Source organism: Melanostigma gelatinosum (genome assembly GCF_949748355.1).
Source record: "Melanostigma gelatinosum genome assembly, chromosome: 21".
In the NCBI taxonomy this organism is placed as follows: Eukaryota; Metazoa; Chordata; class Actinopteri; order Perciformes; family Zoarcidae; genus Melanostigma; species Melanostigma gelatinosum.
In genome coordinates, this window is record NC_136654.1 from 6,078,806 (window position 1) to 6,099,367 (window position 20,562).

Consider the following 20,562-nt stretch of genomic DNA (forward strand, 5'->3'; position numbering starts at 1 on the left):
ATTAGATATTGCACCAGGTGAATGAATTAAAGTGTTCAGAAGTGTTCAGAAGTGTTCAAAGTGTTCGTGTTCAAGTGTTCGTGTTCAGTGTGTTAGTGGTCCACCGAGAGCAGTTTGTTGTGCAGCCTGACAGCAGCGGGGAGAAAGGACTTGCGGTACCTCTCCCTCAGACACCGGGGGTGAATCAGCCGGTGACTGAAGGAGCTGTGCAGAGGTGCCAGAGTGTCCTGCATGGGGTGGGAGGCGTGGCTCATCAGGGATGAGCGCTTCGCCATCATCCTCCTGTCTCCCACCACCTCCACAGTATCCGGTGGACACCCCAGCACGCTGCTGGCCTTCCTCACCAAGAAGAGAACACTATTGTTGTGCTTTTTGCAGGGTTTTTATGAGGGTACTTCTGAGCAGTGAAAAACTGGTGGTGGTTATGATCGAAATAAGCACATGTATTTTGCTAGTTTTTAGATCGTTGCTGTTGAATGAAAACCCCGCGAATAAATGTTGGGACAATGCAAAGCATCCTGGTAAATGAGGCTTATGCTGACCCAGAATCAGTGTCAATGAAGCAGAACAGTATGTGGACGGTGCCGAGAAAACAACTAATTGGATGAGCACAGTTAACTACAGAAATACTCCCTGTAGCTACAGAAAACATAACAACTTGACAATAAACATACTTTCATCCTCATGAACCACCAAGATATAAGCTATCTCAGCAAAGGTCAAGGTTCAGCTACCTGCTCAGGGGGAATGGAACACGTACCTCGCCCCTTGTCCTCGAGTCATTCAACATGAAGACAAGGACAACACTGCACAGCCCTCATGAATGAGAACCTGACGATGTTGGAAAAAAGACGTCATCACCCAAACGAAGACGTAAACAGAAACAGTGTGGATGAAATGCTGTAATAAGAACCCGCAGATGCTAATTCCATGCAAGGCAGAGCGTGACTCAACGCTGTAAGCACCTCGTCCCCAGCCGCTGTTGATCAATCAGAGCAACAGAAGTACTGGCTTTGCCTTTTGCAAACAGGCAAAAATGTGCATTTCATTTTCGACAAAGAGTTGACACAACAAACATCGCCGGTGGCTCGAGTTTGTCCTGTGAATGTGTTCAAGATGTGAACAGTGTAATCATTTGATGATCCTTTTCCAGGAAGGGTTCCAGTCAGTCTGATGGCTTCTTTATGCAAATTGGGGATAGGGTCGCTTCAACCCCCCCCACCCCACCCACCTCTGCCTCTCCCACCCTCTCTTACTCTGCCTCTCTCGGCTAAGTGATAAACACCGTCTGTTGGCCATAAATACAGGGGGAGTCCTGACAGGCGTCACAATGAAGCGCTCTATTTTCTCCCCGTTCGGTTGGTTTGTCAAGGGTCCCAGAAGAAGTGAGATAACATTCGAAGGAAGAGGAGACGAAATTTCATCAGTGCTGCACACACACGCAAACACACAGACACACTCGCAAACAAACAGTGGGACCATCCACATGGAAGGATGAAACACACGGGCTTACTCAAAATGAGTGACTCATGTGCTGAGTGGCCAATACGCTCTAACCGCAAGACTGCTGGTGAAGATCACGGCCTGTAAGCTGTGAAAAACACTTTTTTTTTTTTCAGTCTGTTCCTTTCACTCAAACAAACACAGATAAACAAGGCCAAGACAACAGTCACAGAAGCACAAACCCAAACTAATGTGCAAAGAAAACACCAACTCCCTCCAGTTCTGTCTGCGGCAAAAACACGCAGGCTTCCTCATTCATTTCAATGAGACATAACAACAAGTGTGCATACCATAAAATACCTCATAACACGCTTATTTGCTGCTGTACAACCCGGCCCTGTGCAGTGTCTCATAGGCCTTTCAACTTTTGAACTCTAATATCTTCTTCTTCACCTTGTTTTGTTGTAGCGACACTCTTTGTGTGGAAGCCACGCTACACCGTCTTTGTCACGTACACACAGTGCAAACATCGATTAGTTTGCTTCTAATTGAAACCAATCCTCCGATGGAACTCATTGGTTCTCACATCAACAGCGAGACGAGTGGACTGTCTGGATGTCCTAGCGGCTGCTTTTCTTTATTGTCACAGGCAGAGTTTAACGGCCAGTCCATCTTCGGAGGCTCTTGTGGTGTGTTCAGACGGAACGTGAAGGCAGTTTTAGACACAAAATTGGATGCAAAGTCAGAAGAACGGATCGAAAGATGCAGCGACTGAAGTGAAGAAGTGTCCTTGTGGGTATCAACTGTATCTAGTTGAGCAAAAAATTAATCTTGTGCCTTTACGAATGTACTAATGAAACCAACAGAAAGAACTAGAGGTCCTGGTGGGTGCTTCTGTTACATTAAGACTGTCGTTTTTGGAAAATTCATCTGTAATAGTCTGCCATCCAACACCAATGTATCTGCACTGACTGTATCTCGACATGACACTGCTTTGTCCATTGACCTCCCAACAACAAAATTGACCATGGCCACCGTTATGCTCTCATTAGCTTCCATCATCCATCTCTAATCTTGTTCAAGTGCCTCTTCCTAATCCTCCTCCTCGAGAGGACCCCACTCTGTTAATTCAGCCCCTCGAACGTTTCACCTCTCTCTCTCTCTGCTTACACTACCACCACACATCAGCGGCTCAAAACTGAATAGTTCATGTGTGTGCATTTATTTTTTGGTAATGTAAATGTGACGCACTAAAAGAAAAAGGGAGACGAGACAGAGAAAGACAAAATGAGATATGCAGTCAAAGGAGAGGGAGACAAGAGAGCAATGGGGCTTGTGCTCTTCAGGCTTTCTGCTTGTGAGAGGATTCCCACCTGGTAGCAATTTAGGTTCTGCCTGGTAAAGCGGGCCCTGGGAAGGGAAAATAATGTCTGTTGGGTTAGTGGTTTCATTTTTCAATCAAATAAATCACGACCTTACAGAAAATATTTTTTGTCTTTTAATGGCCTCCCCAGCGTTTGAAGTTCCTCTAGGGACAGCTAGCTTTGAAGTCGAGTGAGGAGCGAACTTCCTCAGTGTGTAAGTGTGTGTGTGTGTGTGTGTGTGAGCGAGCTTTCATTCCATTGCCTTCTCAAAGTCCTGAAACACAATACCTGAGGTACTCCTGATGAAAGTAAAGCCCTGTGAAGGCCTCTGCATGGAGCCGCGCCGGCACATAAAACACTCAGGATTCATCGTTTGGGGAAATGTGCTTTTTTGATTTCTGTCCAACAGTTAGATGAGGAGATCTATACCACTCTCAAGTCTGTCCGGTAAACATGAAGCTACTGTGTGCAGCCAGCGGCCAGTTGGACGTATGACATACTAATTACTAATGATATAACATAATTAATGAGCTTTAAAGGTGCTAATAGACAGACTTTGTTTTTTGCCAGGCTAGCTGTTTTACCCTGGCCCAACGTCCCCCCTAAAGCCTCAAACCCTGAACCCTCAAGGACTAACTGACGTCACCTGGTAAGTGGTTGAGTGTGAGACACTGTGAGGGCTTGAGATGGTGTAAATAGGAACGGGACAGCACTTTGTCACTCTGATGTGTTGTTTTGTTCCATCTTTAACCCTTCATGTTTCTGTGTACATTTAATAAGACAGGCTGAACACACGTGAGCCGTCCTCTTTGTTTACCTTTTGTTTTAATGCTCCATTTACTACCCCGTGTTTAACGTCACATTGCAATGATTTGTGGGTAATTCCCTTACGGTAAGGGTTCATAAAGGGCTCAAAATGTCTGCGAGAGAGCGACTGGATGATTTGACAGTGGGACAGCCCTAAAACCCTCACGGACTTGGCGGCAGCGCACCTCAAAGTCCGTGAGTCCTTAAGGGTGGCGATTGGGATTGGGCCCCTGTTTCTAGTCTTCATGCTAAGCTAAGCTAATCAGCCACTTGTGGCCGCTTCATATCGATCGTTCAGACATGAAAATGGTCTCAATCTTTCCATGCAACAATCAGAAGAAGAAAAAAAGAAAAACAAGAAAGAAACATAATATATAAATAAACTGGACCCACATGGCTCCGAAAAAAGACAAGGAAAAGTTTCCTTTGACATTCAACGAATAATGTGACATTGTTCAGGTTCTCTAACGGTGACTAATGTCGGCCTTTTGCAATTTTGTCCATGAATCTCTTTTTGCAATCACAAAAGTAAAATAAACATCTGTAAGTGTATGTTCGGAGGGATGAATAGGCTGCGTTATTCCTTTTATTAAAAACATCTCAGTGTGCAGGAGAGTAGCTTGTTGAGAGGTTTGTTGTGCATCAGGTCTTGCCATCTGAAGTACACGCTGACCGTATTTGTGCCAGAATCCAATTTCCGCCAAACAACTTATCCTTCGCGTACGATGGGCACAAGCCCATTGGCCAAAGATGTTGGGTGAACGGTAAAGATGGAAAGAACTATGAGGGGGTTTAATTAGGTCTACAGCGAGCGCGCTTCCCCCCCCCCCCCCCTTAGGAGTGGAGGTTAAGAGGAACACAGTGACGTGGAAAGAAGAAGAAGAGGTCTGGGAAGAATCGAGAGACCGAAATGAACAACCAAGGCCATTCTTTCTGGAATTGGAGTCTATTCAGCTACATTCAGCTAAGTGTACCAACCTCGGGGTGGGATGAATCAACAGCCACACACGCAGTATGAGACGGACAGACGTGCATGCATGCACGTGCAGAAACACAAGCGAGAACTACGTCAGCTTCTGGGCATACGGTACAAGACAAACGCACCGAGCGCGTTGACAGACAGACGACTACCTTCATGATAAAGTACTTAAAATATTCCTCTCAAAACGTTTTCCCCTGGAGCCCTTCCACTACTTTCCATGTGTACCTTCAGTCCAAGCGAGCTGGTTTTGACATAAAGGCTATTTTTCAAAGAATTGAAAGACGCCAGCTTTGACAGCACATCTGCCAGAGCGCCTTCTTTTTTTCTTTCAGAGAGGCCATATAGTTGTTTTCCCAGCAGAAAACCACCCAATGCTCTCCAGAAACACACGCGTACACTTGCTGGCAGCTTTCATGGCTGTGGTATACAGTATGTGTACACACACACACACATATAAATATACTGTACATTTGTTTAACTGCCAAACCCACGGGGACAAAGAATGATAAATCCCTGGCAGAAAATACAAAAAAAAAAAAAAAAAAAAAAAGGTGTGGACATTTCCCGGACTTAATCAAAAGCTAAAACACACTCACTTGTCTCACACACACCCATGAGAACCTCAGCGAGTTTAACATTTAAAGCGACACAACTCGCTGTAACTCACTCGCACTGTGTACACAGCTTGATTATCAGCCCTGTTTGAAACTAGACGGATGTTTGCCCTCTGCTTATTCAGTGTCTGATGTCTAATAGAGGCGGACGGAGAGGGTCAAGAAGAAGATGAAAGGAAGAAAAAAACGGCGATGGGCTCGGGCAGCGGTGAAAGAAGGAGGGAAGAAGGACAAAAAGAGAAAGGAGATGCAGGAGGAAATAATACAAATTTACAGCGCTGAGAGGGCCAGAAAGACGACCCGAGGAAGATAAAAACACGAGCAGACAGAGCGAAAACGAGTGAGGTGGTGAGAGCGAGAGTTTGGCCAAGTGCTTACAGGAAATAGTTCTGTTTGATGAGTAAATATTGAATCAGCGAAAATCCCATCTCTGGCACCACCTGACCGCTCCCTCCCTGCCTCGGTTTCTCTCTCTCCCTGTGTTAACAGTAAACAGGGACATTTTACCCACATTAGGGAATAAACACACGCCGGTGAAACAAACCATTGTAACTGCAACGGCACAATTGAAAACAGAACAGACGTTGAGGCGATTTGTCGAATGACAACACCGCCTCCTGCAACTTTCAGCAGGTATTCATGCGAGTCGGTGGTCGGGTGAATCTGCTCCTGATTCTTTGGTGAAGGGTCGGCCTGGGCCTGCTGTGATTTAAGATGCCTGCAGGGGCAATTTGGCTTTCCTCATTCGCTCGCTCCGCCTCTCTTGATCTTTCTCTCTCTCTTCCTAACCTCCTCTTCGATGCTGTCCCCCTCTTTCAAAGAATGAGCGATTAGAGGGGTCTCCGGGGTCAGAGAGGGAGGTCTTGGGTTTGACCTCAGCTGTGTAGCGTCGCTCTATTTCTTCTTCTTTCTTTTTCTCACTCGCCACTGCTTCCTTCCCTTGTGGCGTTCAACCGTATAACACAGAGCATGTGGGTGTACAGTACGTACGAGTCACGGAGTGTGATGATTCCAGTTCGTAAACAACTTAGCCATCCATTCCCTCAGTTGTTGATGGTTAGATAATCAGTTTGGCACAATGACACTTAAAGCCAACCATTGCATAAGCGTTGGGGCTGGTCCGGCCTCTCCTCATCCCCAGAACAGCATTTCCGATGACTAACCATAATCTCCCCGGGTTGCCTTGCTGTGGGTGTATTTGCACGTTTGTTAAGCGTACACAAAAGAAGCGGCTAATCAAAAAGAATTGTGTAATCGTGCGGTGCTTCGTCAAAATGTCAAAAGACGGACAAGACCCATAAATAAACAAAAAACGCTTATATTTGTGATATATTGTGGTCTGCCGCAACAATCTCATGTAGTGTATTCTCAATTGAAGTCTGAGTTAGTGGACAAAGGAAATGTTTTGTTACAGCGGCCTTTGTGTGTGTGTGTGTGTGTGTGTGTTCTAGTTTAAGACTTGAGATTTTATCTTGGCAGTAGAAGATCAGTCACTGTCAATGACTGTGGAATTCCTCAGTAACTCCAACAGATCCGACCAGTTGCACAACCATCAACAGCAACAGAGAGAATCCCCCGGTGGCGTAATCCATCTGACACAACGCTATAGGTTAAAGGCAGAGGTTAAATACGACTGAATCCACGCAACCACTCTGGCAGAATCCCCCAGTTGTGTGTGTCGTACCACGGCCACTTCACTTTTTGTTAAACAGTTCACATTATGAGGAAAAAAGAAAGAAAAATGGCCGCTCTGAGCGTCACGTTTCTGGCACACGATTCAAGTGGCTGTAGTGCGAGTGCGTTAACATCTGTTTGTTGCACGAGACCGACTAAATTAGGGGACTAATCAAGGAATAATGTACACCAGTGGTTTGGAAGGCCATTTTCAAAAAGGAGAGGCAGAGCTGCGTCACTAATCACGTCCTCTCTGTTCGCCTAGTCAGAGCCTATTACACGACTCTCTGTAAAATAGAAGACTTGGACATGACGATAAAAGGAGCATGTATACGTGTGTGTGTGTGTGTGCGGCAGAAAGAGTGAGGACGAATGACAGAGCTGGAGCTGTTTGTCCCTGAAGAAAATAAAGAAGAGCGAGGCCACAGAGGTATGAGCAGAGAAGAAGAAAAAACAAAAAAAAGCGGCCACATTTATTAAATTCAAGCGCTTGAATTTAATGAAAAGGAAAGAGTGACTCACACAATGTGGAAGTTAAATGGAACAAAAATGATTACACCCCAACCGTTATTTAAAAGTGATTTAGCTTAGTAAACACTATTTCCAGTAAGTGCATTAGCACACACACACACGCGCAGAAGACATAAAACACCAATGTACGGAACTCAATGTGTACCTCATTTATTATAAGGCCTGATTGTGTTAGAAGAAAAGACATAAACTCTGGTTCCACTGCACCAGAATTACCTCCAGACCTCATATGATTGAAGAAATGACGCCCCACATCTGCGCTTCGTGCAGAGCCTTCACACAGGAAACATTGTTCAGGGAGGTTCGTTGATTTTAATGTTACATGTGCCGATTAGTGATTTTAATCCCGTCTGGAGTGCATATGTCTGTTTCTCCCCCCTTCATAGTCACAGTCCAAAATATTGACAATATTGAACAAAAATGCTGCAGCGGCATGACAGCCCCCCCGCAAGTGAAGCCAAAACATTTAGTTCAGGGAGCTCTTATTTGATGTGCAGCAGTTTTAAACGTCATTGCAGCCGATAACTATTTCATCGTGGGTCGCCAAAATCCTGATCACGATTCACATTCGATTAATTGGGCAACTCTTCTACCTTGAATGCTTACCAAATTATGGCTAATAATCAAAAACCTGGATTCAGAAAATGAATTGGATTTTCACTGTTGAGCTCAATACTTCACACTCTTTGATGACTAATTAAAGTAAAACAAATCCACAACATCATAGACCACATAACTGCATCCACAAATCTGTGGAATGCTAATGATTACCGCTGCATTAATCAGCCCGTGGTACACTCGGCCGCTTTAACGTGCGTCACCCGGTGCATTATCGTTGCACTCTTGAGGAGACTAATGCTAGCAGACAGGCCTGAGGTTAAGTGTGGCCATGGGGCCCCTTAGATAGGTGCCAAGAGAGCGAGAGAGAGAGAGAGAGAGAGAGCTGGTGGCCCCATAAGCTCTGGCCCAACAGAGCTCTCTTAGCCCCTTTTGCGCAACACAGCTAGCCATTGTGCGAGGCTGGAAAAGCGCATTAGCTGCTGAGAAAAGGGCTTTCCCTCTGAAACCCCCTTGGACAACAAGCAAAGCTCTGCTTGATAATTCAATCACTCTCCCGAGCTGTGCAGGACAGATCGCCACAACCTCTCAAAACCTGTCCTCGGCTCCCTCCTTCCCTCCCCTCCCTCCCCCGTCTCCTCCATTAGGTTACTGTCCTATATTTTACAGATGCCGTCATTCCTACCACTTATCAAAGGACAATAGAGGAATGATGCCTGTGAGAGAGAGTCATTGACATTTGAATGTATGCGGCAGTGTGAATTATGGCTGTACGCCATGGGCACAGAAAAAGGGCAGAAGACGATAGAGATGTGTGTGTGTGGGGGGGGGGATAAAAGGAAGGAGAAGGGGGTCAGTGTGAGAGTGGGTTGAAGGAAAGGATAGGGAAGCCGTAGAGAGGAGGGAGAGAAGAGAAAAAATAAAAAGGGGGCAGTTCTTATCGCTTTACCCTTGTCTTGACTTCCTCGCGCCGCCTTTGAAGAGAGCAGGAATAAAGATGCTTGCGCTGGCACATCAGAGGGAGATTTAGATTATGTGAGTGTTTACCCAACTGAGTGCTGCATGGCTGCTGGCGACAGCCTGCTGGTTTTGAAGTAGTCATGGCCCAACTACGGCTTAAAGTGCTCGCTGCTCACAATATAACACCCATGCTGCAGAGGAGGGCTTTCTCTCTGTTTCTGTGTGTGTGTGTGTGTGTGTGTGTGTGTGTGTGTGTGTGTGTGTGTGTGTGAGACCGTACGCGTGTGCCAGTTGGTGTGAATGTTTATGCGAGATAGCATGTGTCCCGAATAGAGTTTGCGAAGCATTCGGCATTTCGGTGTGCACAAATGTGTGTGTGTGTGTGTGTGTGTGTTAGTGTGCAGTGCTCAAAATGGAGCCATCCATCGGATTATGGGTCGACAGCTCTTTGAAAAGGAGGGCCTGTATTTGCATAAGAGGCCACGGAAGGGAGAAAGAAAAAAAAAAAAACCTATAGAAAGAAAGACAGGATGAGACAGAAATGAGCCTAAATGGAAATAACAGGCTGCGAGTAAATAGGTGGCAGGGTAATGATAGCTCTGTCAAGTCCCAAGGTGGAGAAAGGGAGGGGTGGAAAAGATGGACAATGATGGAGAATAAGACAGACGGAGAGAGACAGAGAGAGACAGAGAGAGACAGAGAGAGAGACAGAGAGAGACAGAGAGAGAGACAGAGAGAGACAGAGAGAGAGACAGAGAGAGAGCGACAGAGAGAGAGACAGACAGAGAGACAGACAGAGAGAGAAACAGAGAGAGAGACAGAGAGAGAGAGAGAGAGAGAGAGAGAGAGAGAGAGAGAGCGAGAGAGAGAGAGAGAGAGAGAGAGAGAGAGAGAGAGAGAGAGAGAGAGACACAGAGAGAGACAGAGAGAGACAGAGAGAGAGACAGAGAGAGAGACAGAGAGAGAGAGAGAGAGAGAGAGAGAGAGAGAGAGAGAGAGAGAGAGGTGTGGAGTGAGGACGATCAAATATGTGACGAAAGAAAGACGAGTGTGGAAAGGAGATGAGCCGACGGGACGGATGGATTGCGCAAGAAAAGCGGACAACCGGAGAAATCGGCGATGGAGGGAGGGAAGAAGAATGGAAGGAGAGAACAAGAGATGTGCCGAAGCCAAGAAGGGAGTGAGGAAGAATGGATGTGAGGGAGGGCCAGGGGGCCAAAGGAGAAGGGTGATGGGTTTTTATTTTGGGAGCCCCTTTTGGCTAAGCTTGCTCGCGTTTTGGCGCATGATGCTGGCACGAGACACGAGTGCTGCCAAAGCCTGTGTGTGTGTGTGTGTGTGTGTGTGTGTGTGTGTGTGTGTGTGTGTGTGTGTGCGCCTGGGGCTCTGGTTCTCTATCCCTTTCTGATTCTCTGTTTGTCTCCCTCATATTTTTGCTTTCTCTTCTCAGTCCGTCAATGTACAACGAACGCTCGCAATAATGTGAAATAATATCTTCTTCTGAAACCACCGATGGACTCATATTCACCACGTTTCAGTCAGAGAAAGCTCAGGGTGAGAGGGAATAGTCGTATGTGCAGTAAAAGAAGCAGGAGCAGGACTATTTAAATAGCCTGTGTGTAAAAGAATGAAGTTATTTCAATGCCTCAAACTCGTTGAAGCTACCTGTGATGTGTTGAGGATCTCAGAGTAGCGTCAGAGACAATTACTTCTTTGAAAAGGCAAGAATAAGACGGCCCCCGTGCTCACTTCTCAGCCTCCGAGCGCTCTGAAGTTAATTAACAAGGTCGTTACGCTGAGGTGAATGAGTGCTACGCTGCTATGCTAGATGTGGTTTACGCGCCGCTTATTAATAAGCCCGCGTCCTCGCCATCAAAGTATCGGCAAACCCTCAAATGACTTTTCAATGAGGACAACCAGCTCCCCCGAGGTGATGGTTCTGTGCGAGTCAGTGTGAGCCTCTCTCCAGTGGCTGAACGGCTGGTACCTGGTCGCCCCGGTAGAAAAGTGTCATTAGCTTGCGTGTTTTGTGTCGTATCCCCACACACACACACACACACACACACACACACACATTGGATCACTGCCAAAAGGGAGCACAACTGTCAGTATGCTTATGCACCACCACCATACGAGCAGTGTGTGTACGTGAAAGTGTGTGTTTTTGCCACCCATGGAGCGTTACTGACATGCACCCTTGATTCCTGAAGACCACCGGGGCAGACGGGGGGCCACCTGTCTGTCCAGGAAACCAGCGCGCACACACACACACACACACACACACACACCCGCAACATCACAAACACAAGCTTTGCCCACCATTACCATATCCATATTTACCCATGGTCAGAGCATTCCGTAATGGACTGCTTAACGGGATAGGTGATACACACACACAAGCTTCCTTGAGGTCTGAAAATGTCCTTTCATTTTTCTCCTAGTGACCCAAAAGCACATTCATGAGTGTCATAAATTCCCTCCTAATAAGTCAAAAGAGATGCTGCTCGCGTGTGTTATTACCGTCCTGTACAGAGCAATTACTGTGGCTGCCGGAACAAGAGCACTCTGTGGGGAAAAGCCAATTAGTCCGCCGTGGCAGCAGGTAGCGAGCTGGCTCCATTCATTATGATCACTCTTAACACTGTGCTAATGTAATAGTACGGTGTTAGAGCTGGTGACAGACAGCGGAAGCTGTAATGATAATAACCGGATCGATAGATGGGGGTGTTATTGCCGGATAAAATCCATATTCATACAGACGAGCGGCATGAAGGAATTAGTCGAAAAAACACTCGTGAAAGTTGCGCGTTTAATGACGTTCTATTGGATGTGGATTGTGTTGGCTGTGTTCAATGCAGCAGCCTTGTGGGCGTGCGATCAATCCATAGTAATAATATTCAGTTAACTAATAAAGCTGCGGGCAATAAATGTCATATCAATATCTGCAACTGATCTGCTCCGGTGTGTAACCTGATGATTTTCAGATAATGTGACGTGACGACAGAACCCAGGAGGCTCGAGCTGCAGAGGCACAGAGACAGTTTGTTGTAGGCCCGGATTAACCCGTCTGCTCTGCTCGGCCCCAACAATTGGTCCGTTGTGGTTTGGTGAAGGAGGCCGAGGCAGAAGAGCCGGACAACTCCCGACAACGATGGAGGAGGACGAGTGTGAGCAGAGGAAGGAGAGAAAGGAAAGGGAAGGTCTGATGGACAGGATTTGCTTGTTTTTCAACAGTGGACCAGACAGAACATAATGCCTCCGGCCACGGCTTTAAAAATAATACAGGCGTTCATGTACCACACGCACATTGAAGCCTCTCCAAGCCACACCTACCAACACATGTTTCACAGCTGGATTTGTTTGGGACCAAACTCTCTTTTTGGACAACAACAAGGACACAAACACAAGGAGAAGTGCACACACACACACATGCTGTATACACACAAACAGGCATGTGACTTTATCTCCCACTGGACGCGCTACAATACTGAAATCCATTAAGTCCAATGCTCGGCTCTCTTGCCTCCAATCGGACATTCTGGAAATTCCTCTCATTCAAGCTAAAAAAAAACGGACTTTCTCTCCCCTCCCTCTGCACCCCACTCTCTTTCTTTCCCTATTTCGTCACTGCTCAGCATTGAATGGGGTTGGTGAGGGCTTAGCTGAAGTGTGTGTGTGTATATATGTGTGTGTGTGTGTGTGTGTGTGTGTGTGTGTGTGAGAGAGAGAGAGAGAGAGAAGGAGAAAAAGAGGTGTTTGAGCAAGAGGGGTGGGAGAGAGAACTGATCTGCTAGAGAGGGGGATCGGAGGAGGAAGAGAGAGGGGTGGAGATGGGGAGTTTGTGTCAAAATGGAAGGAGACACATGTGTGTCTGTTGCGGTTTCTGAGTGTGTGTGTGTACCGGTATGTGTGAATTATGCCTGCAGTTAACTGCATGCAAGGAGAAGCAGGAGTGAGAGAAAGTGAGCCAGCATGAAGGGCAAAGATGGTGGTTATGTTTGTGTGTGTGTGTGTGTGTGTGTGTGTGTGTGTGTGTGTGTGTGTGTGTGTGTGCTGGTCAGGAAGCTGTGGTGTCCCTGGCTCTCCAGTGTTTACAGACAGGAAATGTTTGTCCAGGAACAGGGGAAGCAACCTTGCAGGCCCGCATGGCAAACACTGGGAATGTGGCCCGACACACACACACACACACACACACACACACACACGCAGATATTCAGAAACACACACACACACACACACACACACACACACACACACACACACACACACACACACACACACACACACACACACACACACACACACACACACACTTGCAACAGTGTAAAAAGAGGAATCTGACCGGAGCTGCAGTGTTTGTGAGTGAGGCGGAGTATCTGGTTTTGGGGGAAGTGGGAGTGACAGGGCCGGGCACGAACCGCTCCTCACTTCCCTCTCCAGGCTGACTGCCAACGCAAACTCCAGCAGATAGAAAGTCAACACAATGCCCCCGTCTCAACCTGTGGGGTGTCCACACCAACACACACACACACACACACACACGTCTGACCGTGTTCCTCACGTTCACATTCCTGCCGCTGCCACAGCCGCTCAATTGATTATCTAGCTGCTTGTCTGCGAGTATGAAGTTTCACTGGAACACTTTTGGGGTTCTGGTTAGTAGTCGGTCGTGGAGGTGCATTTAAATATATATATTCTACTTTATAATTCCACTCCACTACATTTTAGAGGACCATATTTTACTGAAAGTTACAGATTATGATTTTACATACTGAAATCCTTAAAGTCTGAAAGATCTGCCAGCGCAGTGACCTCGTTTCAAGAATTGAGATGTTTGCCTTGGTGAGAACTGCCAGTACGAGGTGTGATTCGTATTTATTTTAGTGCTGCCAGTCTGTCTTGCAACACGCTGAAATTCACCTCCAGAAAAGACTTAATACGAGTTGAGATGTATTGAAATGATCTCACTGGCAGAGTTCTTTAACTTTCTTCTTCTAAAGCGGAACATAATCAAGCTGTGATGTATCGGAGTTCAAATGAACTGTAAAAGCTGCTACAACGTTAAAAGAATGCAAATAGGTCAATGCATAATACAACATTCTGAAAGCAGCCGCTGTACATAATGAGGACTATTAATAATACTTGTGCTGAAGTAAAATGCTGAGTATTTTTTACATGGTGGCACTGTTATCTTAATACTTCTTCCACCGCTGTCTTTCTTTAGGAAAATGTATTATTCATCTGGTTTGAGAAACTTTGCAAGTCAGTCCTGAAGCTTCTGATGGATTTGTATGAAGGAGTTGTTGCATGAAGGTTGGCTATGATGACAGTTTGTGAGATTTATTTTAAGGGCTGCTAGGCAAATCTGGGTTCCCCATACAAACAATGCTCCTTTCTGGCTGTCCTGCCTCACTTCCTTGTCATCTACGCTGACATTTCAATGTGTGTGTGTGTGTGTGTGTGGGCTTGTAAATTAAGGACAGCGCTGGAGGCGATGAGTGTGTGTGGCTGCTGCTCGCTGTTTACCAACGCTGACAACTTTCAAATATGAATCATCTAAACAGGACGAGATCAAAGGCTCCTTTTACCGGCAGACTCACAAGCATAATGCATGCACACACACACACACAGTAGGGGAGTGATGCAGGAAACCGTGTGCCACTGCCGCACAGGTAAACCAGCACACACACACACACACACACAGACAGAGGAAAGTGAATCCTCCTGTTCCCGACCAGCCTGCACAATAGCCAGAGCATGGCCGCAGTCCCACGTCTGAATCGTGAGCCAAGAGCAAAGTGTAACGTTGACTTACTGGCTGGTGAGGGGGTGCTGTACCCGCTGAGAGGCAGTCCCGCCAGGGCCTGAGGCGACAGGCTCCCCAACATGTGGGGGAAGAAGTAGGAGTAGGTGGGCATGGGGAAGCCGTTCAGGTGGGGGCCCGGCAGCGGGTTGCCCTTCCCAGCCATGATGGCTCAGTCCACCTCCAGTCACAAACAGACCCTCACTGGGAAACCACCGCAACGAGACGTAGCAGAGCTAAAGAGGAGTCAGTGTGGACTGCTGCACCGGTTTAATCCCCCATAGGGACACTGCATGAGTGGATATTCCAGAAGACGGCCAGGCGAAGATGAAAAAGAAAACCTCCTTATGGTTTTGAAACTGCTGGTGTCCTTAAAACGGCTGCAGTAGATGTCAGCGAGACAAAAAGAAAAAGACAAATCCTGCTGGTTTAGTGAATGTGTGTGTTGACGGTTGAGTTACTAAGGAAACAGGGTAGAAGTATAAAAGAGGACTGCAGAGTGTTTTATCCTTCCTTTCTCTGGTATTGTGAAACAAGCTGAAAGGCCTTATTTGCGAGAGGCGTTGGGGCGGCTGGAAACTAGCAGAGCCATTCCTTATCTCCAAGACGAAGGGGAGCGGGAGAGACGGGAGGCAGGTTGAGTCAAGAACAGGTGACTCCGACGACGGCAGTCAGCGGCGGGGATAGTGGCGATGGGGGGGGGGAAGGGTGGTGGGGGGTGCTGGTGGTCGTAACGCCTGCGAGGGAGTGTCGATTCACTCTTCCAACTGCAGAGCGCTCCTCAGGAACGAACAGCTCACATGGTGCCAAGACGAAGCTCTTCTCTGTGGACGGGCCTCCTCTCTCCGCAGCCTCCGTCTGTGAACAGAGAGAGATCATTTAGTGCTTCAACGACACGGTAAAGAGATCGTTTCCCTTTGTACTTAAGTGCTTCAGCAAAACTGTTTTTTTCTTTTGACACTAATTAATGTTGTCTCATGTCTCATCTGAAATGTTGCAAAAACAACCCCCCCCCCCCCCATCCCTCCGCCTTAATTATCTAATGGAGTGTTAAAACTGCGAAGAGAGCGGTGGGTGTGTGCGCGATGTCTCGTCGCAGCTTTGTGTGCTCAAAGCTCATTAACAGTGACAGGCTACAAATACTGCAGGAGACGAGCCAAAAAACATCAAATGAAGAGAGCAAGCGCAAAAGAAAACTTTGCTAATTACAGCAGTCGCGGGAAGACAGAGGTGAGACCCAAGGCGTCGTTCTGGGACCTCGAGAGATTTCTGCTGCAGAGTTTACTTCCAAATTAAGAGCAAGACGTGTACAAACAGACCTGTAACCAACCGCAGAAAGCAAGAGTGCACACGAGGGCACCGGCAATTATACACCCGGAGAACACAATTATCATAAAGTGCTACACTAGCGCCTCTTCAAAAGAGCTTGTCATAACATGAGCAGGACTTACTGTAATGACCCTTTTATGAGCCAGTGGATGTAATGCGCAGCAGTAAAAACCATTGCAACAAACACACACACACACAGGGAACGCACTGAAAAAAAGCTCAAAGAACGTGTGTTTGGATGAACAGCGTGGCTCAGGAATGTGGCACTCGAGCATGAACCACACCAGGACATCATGGATTACCTCCTGTAAAGAGAGAGGGGTCAAGTCCGACATGTGTGTCCCACTTCAACTGGTGGCAGCCAAGTGACAAATTAAGAGGAGAAAAAACAAAGTGTTTCACCACATGCAGGCAGAACAGCCTCAGCGCTCCTTAGGCAAATGTTCTACAAGTCTCTGAACTGCACCGGAGGGATGGACTCCCAGATATTCTTTCATTTAGGAGTTTTGATGATGTGGTGGAGAGCGCTGTCCGGCATGTCGGTCCTAAATCTCCCGTAGGAGATCAACCGGGTCGAGGTCTCGAGTTCGATGAGTTGCGCATCTGCTCGAACTCAGAACTTTGCTGCATATGTTGAACAGCGAGTGCATTGTTAATGTGAATGCAGTGGTGCGACCGTGTGTGTTACATGCGGTTGAACAGGATGGTGCGTCTGATCAGAATATCGTGAAACACTCATACTTTAACATACTTAACCATTTATTATTTAGTATTTAATGTCCGGTGTGTGTTGTGAATTTCTTATGTTGACGTCTCATTCACTCAGGATTTCCCTCCGTCTGTACAGTTGATGAAACTCTTCTTCATGGCTTCAGAGTGACTGACGCTGTGAAATTGGTCCCCAGCAACATCTTCACTTGAGATGGACTACGAGCTGCACTTCAAAAAACAACACAGGGCCTGCTGGCGGCTGGCTGTGCACTGGTGATGCAGTAGGACTTTGAATCCTCTTGCATCACATCTCTAGCCCTGATCCTATCCTAGATGTGTGTCCAATAAGAGAGTGTGTGTGTGTGTGTGTGTGTGTAGTGCGGGTGCGGGCAGTGTATGTGGAGCCCTGATATGTCTGTTAATCAGATGGAGAGCTGATTTTATGGGCCTTGGCCTTCTATTAGCCGACTTATTGTTATTGATCGCGCTCTGTTGTAAGCCTGTCGCTGTGAGCTGCTGTGTGCAGCGGTCAGTGGTTGTGGGCTGGGCAGTGCGCTCGTATTAGACCGAAAGCTTTAACAGAATTTTTAGAAGCCCAGGGGAGTCGGGTATAGTTTTATTTGCTCCGGAGTGGACCCCTATTAAACCAGAAGAAGCTTAAGAGGTAAGGCAACATGCTACCGTTGGCCATAGAGAGATATCATTTCTGCTTCCATCATGCAGTAACACACGACCGTTACCATTGTGAAATGCGGCCTTGACGGACTGTACGTTGCACATTGGTGTGTTCATGTAAAGTGCATCATCACTGTCCAACATTTTCCCACTGAAGTGATGTAAAGCCATATATATATATATATTTTAATGCAACGCCCAGAGGCCACAGATGCTGAACTGGGTTCTTTCAACGAGGAACGACTACTCGCTGCTGGAAATGGGCCACTTCCTTCACCATTATCATTACAGCGTCGAGTGTGGGCACCGTAATGGCCGCCCCGAATGATAAGCGACCGCAAACATTGCCGTGCACTTACACCAGCGGCAACTTTGTTGCAGTGCACCAGCGGCTAATTCTGTTTTTTTCTGGTGTCGCAGTAGAAAACGACGGAGATGTTGTTTAAAGTAAAGGAAGTGGCTGCAGCGCCAATGGTAATATAGAAGTTTCTACTCACATGACTTTAGATGTAAACACAGGGACTGAGAAACATTGAGTGTTTACGTAAAGATCAGCAGACAGTGAGGCGGCGACACGGGAACACATCCCGCTCAGGTAATCAGATCAAAAAGCATCCCGTTCAATGTCCCAAAATTGATGACATAAGCAGCCTAATAAAGTAAAACATTTAACTGGAGCAAACATTTGAAAAGCATAACTAGAATTATGTTACAGCCAAAAACATGTTTTATATGAATTATAAATGTTCTGTTAAAAAAGTCCGAAAATAAGTGTAAAAGAATGTGTATATGAAAATGAATCTTTGCATCGGAGTATTTATTGAGGCCCAGTGTATGGAGATAAGAATAGATGCACGTAAACAATATGTGATTGATGCAGCTGAAGCATTTCAAACACATTATGCAATCAGTGGTCTTTGCACTCATCCATGCATACACAAACACACACACAAAAGTAACAACAGGGCGTGGACAGCGTTAGAATGTAACTGAGCCCCTGTATTATCCCTCTGCCGTCGGGAGAAGCAGCAAATGGCAGCGTGGGGTCGGGGTGGACAAAACACATACACACAAAGATCCGACCAAACACCAAACGAGGAATCAGGGCACAAACGAGGGCCCCGGATAATCTGCAACACCAAAGCTGGGTAAAGCTGCCAACATGCACTCCGCTGCATCCTCCCTCCTGTCAATGTTTCACAAACCAATCACAACCCTCACAAACATCTGTGTACCCTGATCCTACATTGGATGGGGTGCACTGTAATCATGCATTATGTCAACCAACAGACACACACACTGTTTATATGCGCGGATATACACACACACACAGCATATTAACATATAAACACAAGTACCTCCGTGTGCACACATGCCCTCTTTAAACTCACTCTCCTTCTCACAGACGTGCGCTTATCTCGCCGGGCAGATGCATGATGTATGTGCTCTATACGATACAGCCGACACACAAGGTCACTGATGTGGAGCGGGAGAGAAGGGATCAGTTGTTTGCATAATGCTGTACTTCTGCTGATCCCCATTGTGGCGTATAGCGGTGCTAAAGTGCCAACAGGGCGGACAAGACATTTCTCATGTAGAGATATAGATGTAAAACAAGCATAACAAAGAGGACTGAGAGCTTTCTGCATGCCCAGTGTCGGATGTCGACATACGACTCATACACTTGCTTACTGCACTTACATCAATACAACTGAGAAATGGCCCGGCGTCGTCTGAAAACAGGAATAGATAGCGTAGATTTAAAAGTGCAGCCTATAGAAGTGGGCAGGGACCCCTGGGGCCTAGAGTTCAGCCATTAACGCACGTCTTTTCAGAGAGTTTCTAACAATTCATACATACAGCTCGCTCATATCGGCCAAATTCACTTCCAACAACAGCTCACAGGCTAGATGCTGTGTGAAGGGCAGCTCCCGGGGGAATGTATGCGATCACTTACAGTACCAAAGTAAACAAACAATCTGGGTCACTCGGTCTTATCTCTGTGTTTGACATGAAACAGGCAGAGAGGAGGAAGGGTCAGAGGTCACGAGGCACGAGACGCTGTAATTGGTTGTGACAGCAAACGCTGAATTAATAAATCGGGAGAAGCAGCAAATGGCAGCGTGGGGTCGGGGTGGACAGCACAGCAAACAGAGCCGCAGGGGAAGGCAAACGCAGCGCATGGCATACAGAGAGATGCGCTGGCGTGTATATAAATAGACACGCGTGCACGTTTGAACGTACACACACACACACACACGTCCAAAGATCATAGAGGTCACTGACAGAAAGTAAAACAGACACGGGTAGCTGTCGAGGCTTGCAACAAATAACACAGGGTGATTGTTGAGACAAAACACACACTCACACACACACTAACATCTACAATCTATATGTCTCCTGACGACCAATTATCTGGGACGTGTGGGTGCTGCATATCTCTGTGTCAGGGCAGCAGCGGCACACTTCAATGTGTTGCTAATGCTGTGGAGTCCAGTGGGATTAGACACATGGTTATGTTAATGCTGGAAAAAAAAAGCGCAATTAAACAGGATGGCTCCAACTTCTCAGACAACACAGCTTACGCTCCATTGCACAATGTTAAGTGTACCGGCACTGCTCAGAGATATGTAGTTCAACCTGTGGTAACAAGTATTGAAGAACAATTAACACAGTCTCAAGTCAATCGCTGTCATGTTGTTGTACGACACCTGCTACTTTACTAATGTTGCTCCTGTCCTGTTGACAACAGTACACCTGAAAATCGCCAACGTGCTGCGTCTGCGCTTTCAAATGACAGACATGCTGCTTCACATGCACTTACTCTGGTAATCGTCTCCGGTATCTCCGCCACGGTGACGTTAGCATTTCACCATTTAAGGTTGAGAAACAGACTTTTTTTTATTTTTTTTATCTTGAATGGCCTCAACATAAAACCCACACAGATTGTACAGAAGCCTCTCCGCGGGGAGGGCTGCGGGGCTGCTGGCTCAGAGTGGACGACGGTCCCTAGCAGCTCAGAGTGGGCTCCGACTCCAGCCCGTGTGGCTTCGACAGTGTTACACATAATGGAAGTCGCTCGAGCGGGATGCATTGAAATTTTTATGAGGA

At 46.8% G+C, this 20,562-nt stretch overlaps 1 protein-coding gene across 4 annotated transcripts in view; it reads right to left on the reverse strand.

Moving 5' to 3' along the window:
* The window catches only part of raraa (retinoic acid receptor, alpha a), a 128,572-nt gene that overhangs the window by 59,571 nt on the left and 48,439 nt on the right, over positions 1-20,562 (reverse strand). For all 4 annotated transcript variants that reach the window (XM_079293443.1, XM_079293445.1, XM_079293441.1 and 1 more), the window contains one exon: positions 14,749-15,594. In XM_079293443.1, the coding sequence (XP_079149569.1) occupies positions 14,749-14,902 (154 nt within the window). In that variant the 5' untranslated portion in view covers positions 14,903-15,594. The remainder of the gene's footprint in view (positions 1-14,748; positions 15,595-20,562) is intronic.